Consider the following 7,372-nt stretch of genomic DNA (forward strand, 5'->3'; position numbering starts at 1 on the left):
TGAGGGCACCCTCAAACCACCATAGACAGCCTGAACAAAACGATGTGCAAAGCTGCTGCCTGCACCGTTAGAGAGGGTAGGAGCCTCAGCCAGTTTTCTGTTCATCGGCTGCGACTTCAGCTCTGGGCAAAGAAATACCTTGGTACATGAATGTCCACTTACTGCTGCTACTAGCTGGTAGCAGGCATACTAGTTGTGAGCTGTGAGGTTGTAGCTAGTGAGAAGGAAAAAACTCTGTGCTTCAATTTGTGGCATACAAACTTGTGTTAGAGAAAACTTTCTGTTCTCCACTTCAAAAGTGTTTCCATTTTTTTAACTGGTAGAAAGCAAACACAGATTTTTACAACATTTTGTGTATGTGTGAAAGAGAAAAATCTTGGCACTTGGCATTGCAGCCTTCCTGCTGGCGATGAGTAAACAAAGCGAGATGAAGAACATGAAAATGAAAAACCCTCCCGGTTCCCCCTCTCTTCTCCAGCCTGTCCTTGCTAGGACAGTACCCCTTCCCTGCCAGTTAATAGTACTACCACAGACTTCTTTGTGCTCTTTTGCTTCCCAACACACAATTTTAGAAACTGAAAGCTACTGAATCCAAGAAAAAGAAGAGACTGTTTATTTAAAAACTGTATGTCACGAACAGAATCTTTTAAATCCTCGCTGCTGCTGGCATTTGTGGTGGTTAAAAGAGGAGCAAAAAGAAAAAAATCCTATTCCCTTGTCACTCATCATGCTCTTTGTGTCCTCCTGGCTTTTTTCTCAGCTTGGACAGTGAAGTTAAGATAGTTTCAGTTCATGTGTACTGATAATAAATTTTCCTGTTGTACTCCTATCCCTCCATTTTTTATGCCTCAGACAATATACGGGTATGGTTTATGTAGTTAAAAACTTGCTTAACTGCTAAACAGAAATTGTCAGCATCCTTTCCTGGACCAGTCTGGGTACTGTTAACCAGGCAGCAGAAAAGAGGCATCCGCTAGAGCCATCACCAGATGGGGCTTCCTCTGGGTACTGAGTGGACAGAGAGTGGAGATGCTGTGCTGTAAACCAGGAGACCTCTCACAGCAAACAATAAATGTACTAGTACGTGTGCACATCAGCAAGACCCCAGGGGACACTAGGGGCAGGAGCCCAAAGGACATTTGCTCCCAGAAAGCGTGGAATAAATGGGGTGCGGCATACATCGAGATTTGCTGTGCTTAGGGGAAAACAGAAGCAGGCTGTCTATTTATCAGGCCGCAGCATCATCCACCAAGGCCCCTCAGCGGTCAAGTATGCCAACACCGAGGGTGAGGGCTGGAGGAAGGATGGTAGAAGCAGAGGAGATGGGTGAAACCTTCAGTCTGGCAGAGCACACCTTGACTGTCACCCATCCCTGGGACCTCTGCCGTGTTGCCCCTCTCCCTCCTGCCGCACAGGGGACAAGGCGATGGCACACGCAGGGCTGAGCCGCAGTGGCTGGGAAAACACCACACATCCCCCTGTATATTAGAGAAGCCTCAAACATGCCGTCGCTGAGCTACGGCAAGTGTGGGACAGCCCTGCAAAGACTACAGGCCTCACCTTGGGGTTCAGGAGACCTGAAACATCCTCTGTTCGACCTCCTCCTCCATCCCACAAGCTTCATGGGACCTCGCAGACTTTCTGCCAAGTATTTAAGATGAGGTCCTGTCCAAAGAGGGACATGGAGGCCCCTCACTGGCTCCTCTCCAAACAGTTCCCCACGCCCCCACCCACCTCTGCAAGCAGAGACTCCTTTCGCTTCCCATGGAGGCCAAGAGAAATATGGCTCTTGGATACGGGGCCGCACAGCTGACCGGGCAGCTGGCGCATCCTCACAGAAGACCTGCCAGAAAAGACCTCATTTGTTGTTAAGGATCTGGGAAACTAAATCCTCCCTGAGTTTCCAGCTCAGATGTGATACCGTCCACCCGTGTTTATGCTGGTTGGGGCTGGAAAACGAGGGGCCTCCGCACGCCCTGAGGTGGGGGGGCTACAGGGGAGCTGGGGTGCAAGGGGTCCCCCAGCAGTCCTCCAATGCCTGCAGGTTGGCAGGTGAGGGAGACCCAAACTCCTCAACGTGAGCTGCTTTTCTTGAGAGATACGGCACAAAGGGCTCTGAAGCAATAATTCGTGCCTGCAGCGGTTACGGGGAGACCTCAGACTTTCCATTTAGCTTGGCGTGAGAGCTCCCTTCAGAGCCAGGCCAAGGCAGGGAAAGGGAAATATTACAAGCTCCCCACAGGATAAAAACCTGAGGTGGCTTGTGGTCTTAATTCCTTTCTTTGCAAAACAAACAGCACATGGTGTGATTAAGTGAGCCTTTTGGGATACACGTATTTGGACTCCTTCTTCCCTCCCTTGCCAAGCCCATGTCAAGCCCCGCAAAGCTCTCTCAAACACACGTGTCAGCAGCAGCAGCTCCTTTTACCTAATTTGCCATTTTATGCCACGCCTTTCAGGTCAACAACTGCAATATCATAACTGGAGCATGGAGGGCTAGGACATCAGCTAGGATTCAGTCTAGCAGCTCAGAAAACAAGACAACCACCCAAGAACCAGTCTTTACGTCACTGTGGAAGCCAAAACTGAGAAACATGGCATGAATGAAGTTGTTAAAGAAGATTGCTTTTCAAAGAGTCAGATTTTAAGCCAGTACATTCTTGGGCTACCTTGCACACCACCAGATTTTTGTAACAAAACAACTTTGGTTGCATGTCAGCGAGATCCCTTTGCTCCAGCACTGACTTGGCTGTTGTTTGGTGCTTCTTCAAGCAAGGTCATAGCAGGTCATGACGCCATGCCCTGGCTCACAGGGAGACTGGAGCTTCTCCCCGAGCTCTGAATCACTGGGTGACTTTACATGAAGAAGCCAAACCATTAGCATTCGTCTTGTTTCTATGCTCTGATTTTCTTCCTCATAATTGCTGTAGGAAAGGAAAAGACCTCTAGACAGGCCCCAGGCTTTGGGCTGAGGCTTTCTGTGTCACTCAGGGAAGCCCCAGCAAGTATCTTCTCATAGGTTAACAGCAGCCGCAGATTTAAGTAGGAGGGGGGCCCATGGAGAGCACTGCCATCGCCCTGCAGCACTGCGTGACCACGGGCAAGTCACCTCCCTCCCTCCGCTTCCCTTCCAAAATTTATCCGTTTTGTTTACCTAGGTTGGGCCCTATTCCTCCCACTGTATCTGTACTTCACCTAGCACCTAGTCTCAGCAAAACAGGGTATGCTTCACATTAGCATACATTAGTTAGTTGGTTTTAGATACATGGCTTTTGGTCATCAGTTATGGTCGCATCTATTTGGTTATAGCTTTGAAAATCTCAGTAAACTTGCTATTTCTCATGAATATTAAATTCACTTAAGCTGCCCTCTTGAAATAATCAGTAAAATATAATGACTAGAAGATCCTGCAGATAATCGGGCAGCTGTGCTGTGTGCTATTGCTTGCTAGTTGCCCGTTGCAGAGGAAAGCTACCTTCTGGCAGGGCTGATGGGTGCAGTTTGGCATCTGCACTGAGATGCGGTGGGGCAGATGCTGCTGACCTCCATAACCTCTGCCTGCAGGTCTGGGCAGGAGGAGGAGATGAGTTCACGTTTGCAGGGACTGACCTGTCCCAACGGTGATGGTGTCTGAGGAGCAGAGTCCACTGTCCTCCTCCAAAGCCACTGAAATGAGGGAGAACTTCCCTCTGTAACAACTAAACCTCTCCGGAGTCATGAAGGTTGTGTGGATGTGGGGTGAAGGGCAGTACGCAGAAAGGAGAGGCCTTGCTCACATGAATGGATAGAGGCAAGAGAGAAACACATCCCAACCACAGCGTTTTCATCCACACGCTGTCCTAGACCTGGCAGCCATGTAGGCTCCTGAATGGATGTGGGGCCACAAGACCTTGTGAATGAGCAGAGAAAGAAGGGACGGGAGTGTTTATCTGAAAAAGTGGTGGGATATAATGAACAAGCCGGGGGTGGGAATGTGCAGGTGGGGCCAGAAATTTCTTAAGCTGATTTAGCTGGAAAAAGCCAATATACTATGAAACCGCATTCACAAATGCTGTAATACCGCAATTTGGAGGTTAAAATGTGAGTTTCTTAACAGCTCATGAAGCAGCCGTGTAGGACAAGACATGAAGAATAGCTTGCCCTTGTAGTCCCTGATTTCCCAGAAGAAGCTGTGGTAACATTTAAGTCCCACACATCCCAGTTGCAAATGGAAGCAAAACCAGTTACAGTCATGTCCACCCCCACCAAGGAGATGCAAGACTGGTGAGATGCAATGTAAACCTTCCCACCCCTGTACAGCAGCGATGGGGAGACAGTAACTTGCCAGTCCCTAAGCAGGTCACTATGGCACGATGCTCATGTCACCCTGCCATGCTGCATTTTTTCCAAAAGCTGTGCCAGCTTTACGAATTGAATGTGCACAGACTGAACACAGCTAATGCTACGTCTGCCGCGTGCCCCACGCTCCTAACCCCACCATCACCTAAAACGTGACAACTGCTTTCTGTGGAGACTGCACCGTGGCATTGGGGGTTAAGAACAGTGCAGCCATGGGATTTATCCTGCTGTCATGCCAAGACACAGCCACGGGGTCCACTAACACCCCGAGGGTTCAAGTGCAGTCTTTGATCTTCCTTTGGGCATGTTCATCACCTAAACTTGGTCCTCGGTTGGTTCCTGACCTATTTAACACTCATGTGTTATGAAGGTGAATTGTTATTTGCAGTTAAGTTGTATTTGTATTGAGATCCTCATCATGAAGGCCAGGAGACTTGCAAGAAGAGTTGAGTTTGGTCTCACAGATTATCTCATTGCTTCAAGCTGGGGTGTAGAAACTCTGGTACCCTAAAAATGTGAAAAGTCTAGTAGTGGTGTTTCATCATATAAAACAAAACTCCTTCTTTGTGAGTACAAAATAGGATGTTTTCAAAACTTCTCGAAAGGCTGATTATAGACTTCACTCTACGCATACGCATTTAATAGGAGTGATGATTAAACGTCGTAAGGAGAGAAAGCAGTTGCTTTCCCTGTTCTCTTTTACAACTTAATCTGAAGGCTTTTTACACATGAAGTGTTAAGCCGGTTTGCCTACGTACACCTAAAGAACAAGGTCCACAGTGGAGTGACACCTCTATTTTCAGTCGTGACATTTGCTCTGCATTCATGCATTTGCACCAAGTCATGAAAAAAATCTGTGACGGTTTTGCACTCTTCTGTTCAGAGATGAGCAAGAGAAAGGCGTTCCTCTCCCAAGAGAGCAAGGAAGGGGTTAAGCAGTTTCAAAACAAGCTGGGCACAACTGATGTCAGATTTTTGTCTTACAATGGCATCTGTTCGCTTTCCCAGCAAGCAGTATATGGACTGCTGGGCATTGTATTGTTCCGAGGACAGCAGAAGATACCACATATCTTTGGAGAGGACAGATTTTCTCACTCCTCGTTAGCTGTAAGATCTTGTTTGTTAAGTAACTCTGGGAAAAGATGCAATCAGAAACTCCAGAAAAACTTTTCTGTTTTTTGGGGGTTTTTTTACTTAAATGTTGTTTCCAGGGTGTCTTTCTCTGATGTGAAGGGCTCAGCTGTACTCTGTGCACCTTCCTAGTGTCACTGTAATCATGTGTCACTCTGCTTAGATTAAAAGGAAATTAGCATCATGAAAATTATGACTATCCTCCCAATTTTCTGAAAGCCTCTCCTGGGCAGTCAGAAAAAGGGAAAGTGTAGAGGAGCAAAAGCGAAAACCCTTAATGTCTTTCTATTTGGCTATTTTAGATTATCTTACAGATACAAGGACTTAGGGCAATGTTAAGACAGGGATCTGTGAAAGCAGAAAGTCTGTTAAGTTTAAAAAGAAATTTAACGCTGAAGTTGCCAAAAGAGACCTGCTGACTGAAAATAAGTTCTTCTCTTAACCACCCTCAGTTTACACGCCTTTTTATTAACTGGCAAGTCTGTGAGCAGGCTCCGTATTCATTTTCCATGCATTTCCCACTCGTTTTTATGTTTCTATATGCAGCAGCCCCCATCAGTGCTCCCACCGGGAGCCCTGGGCAGCTGTGCTGCAGCGGTGGCAGCAGACAGGGACACAGCAGCACCACAGGAGAGCAAAGGGGAACTTCAAAAATCAGCTCCAAGTGGCGTTTCCAAGTTCAGAGCAGGTTTCAGACAAGCAATACTGAGCTGTAATGCCTCAGCGCTTTTAAACTCCCAGCTGAAAGCACGACTTGTGTTATTTTTACATCATCTTTGAAGGAAAAAGTCATGAGGAGCTGCCCTCCACTTCGGCACGGGGAGCTGGCAGCTCCAAGGAGCATCACAGCACAGAAACGCAAGTACTCACCCGTCATCAGTGTGTAGTAATTTGGGTAGGAGAGACTGGGGAAGTCTGGGGTCATGTAATCCACCTTCACCCCCATGTTCACAATCTCCCGAAAGCCCGGCAGACCCTCCAGCTCGCTGTCGTCGATGTAGTCGAAGCGAAAGCCATCGAGCAGGAACACCAGGAGCTTGCGGTGGGCCGAGGGGGCGGCGGGGAGCGGCAGGAGGAAGGCGAGGGCGGCGGCGAGGAGGGCGGCGAGGAGGCTATGGCTCCCCATGGCAGGCAGCGCTGCCAGGGCCGGGTCGGGCAGGAGCGAGGGATCTGCAGCAGCTTCGGGGCCGGACCTGGCACTGCTGTCCTCCCTCCCGCTTCCACCGCCCGTGTTAAAGCTACAGCACTGCCCCGCGCGCGCCGTGGGCGTGGGAGGTCACAGGTTAATTGCAAGCAGATGATTAACTTCCATCCCGCCAGCGAGCGGAGGGAAGAGCTCGGTACTTCCCAGCTACAGACAAAATGCTTTGCAGCCATGGGGAAAACGCGGCACAAAAGTTACCGGAGCCTGTAAGGACACTCCACAAACCCGCCCGAGGGAGGGTGAGCGAGGGGACGCTGCCTGCGGGCCCAGGCGAGGAGGGAGCGCAGTGACCAGCCACGCTCCCGCCGCTGCTCGCAGAGAGCAGCATGGTCTCGCCAGCCAGCCCAGCTCCGCATCAGGGCTGTGGCTTCGCAGGGGTCTCATGGAGAGGGGCTGCTTTCTTTAAAAGAGAGCGGTACGTCTCCAGCCACGTGAACGTGCACTTTCTTCTAATCTTTCTGGCAGTGGCTTGTGATAGAAACTCGGACTGGGATTAAGGCAAAGCATCTCCACAGCTCGGGAGGTGGGGTACATGAGTGTTTTGATGGCGCAGCTGTACCTAAGAGCTCCAGCTGAGTGAGCTCACCTCCGCCTGGAGCCGGGTCCCCACAAGGGGCCCTGGCCTCTCCACTCACTCTGTGCTGCTGTGGGACTAATTCAGCTCCTGATGCACTAGTAGAAAAATCTGGTTTTCAGCAT

At 49.4% G+C, this 7,372-nt stretch overlaps 1 protein-coding gene across 1 annotated transcript in view; it reads right to left on the reverse strand.

The window, feature by feature from the left end:
• ENPP6 (ectonucleotide pyrophosphatase/phosphodiesterase 6) overlaps positions 1-6,595 on the reverse strand; it is a 34,491-nt gene extending 27,896 nt beyond the window's left edge. The window contains exon 1 of the mRNA XM_009277354.2: positions 6,340-6,595. Coding sequence (XP_009275629.1) covers positions 6,340-6,595 — 256 coding nt within the window. The remainder of the gene's footprint in view (positions 1-6,339) is intronic.
• Between the last annotated feature and the right edge of the window lie 777 nt (positions 6,596-7,372).

This window comes from Aptenodytes forsteri, unplaced genomic scaffold (assembly GCF_000699145.1).
Source record: "Aptenodytes forsteri isolate BGI_AS27 unplaced genomic scaffold, ASM69914v1 Scaffold65, whole genome shotgun sequence".
Classification (NCBI taxonomy): domain Eukaryota; kingdom Metazoa; phylum Chordata; class Aves; order Sphenisciformes; family Spheniscidae; genus Aptenodytes; species Aptenodytes forsteri.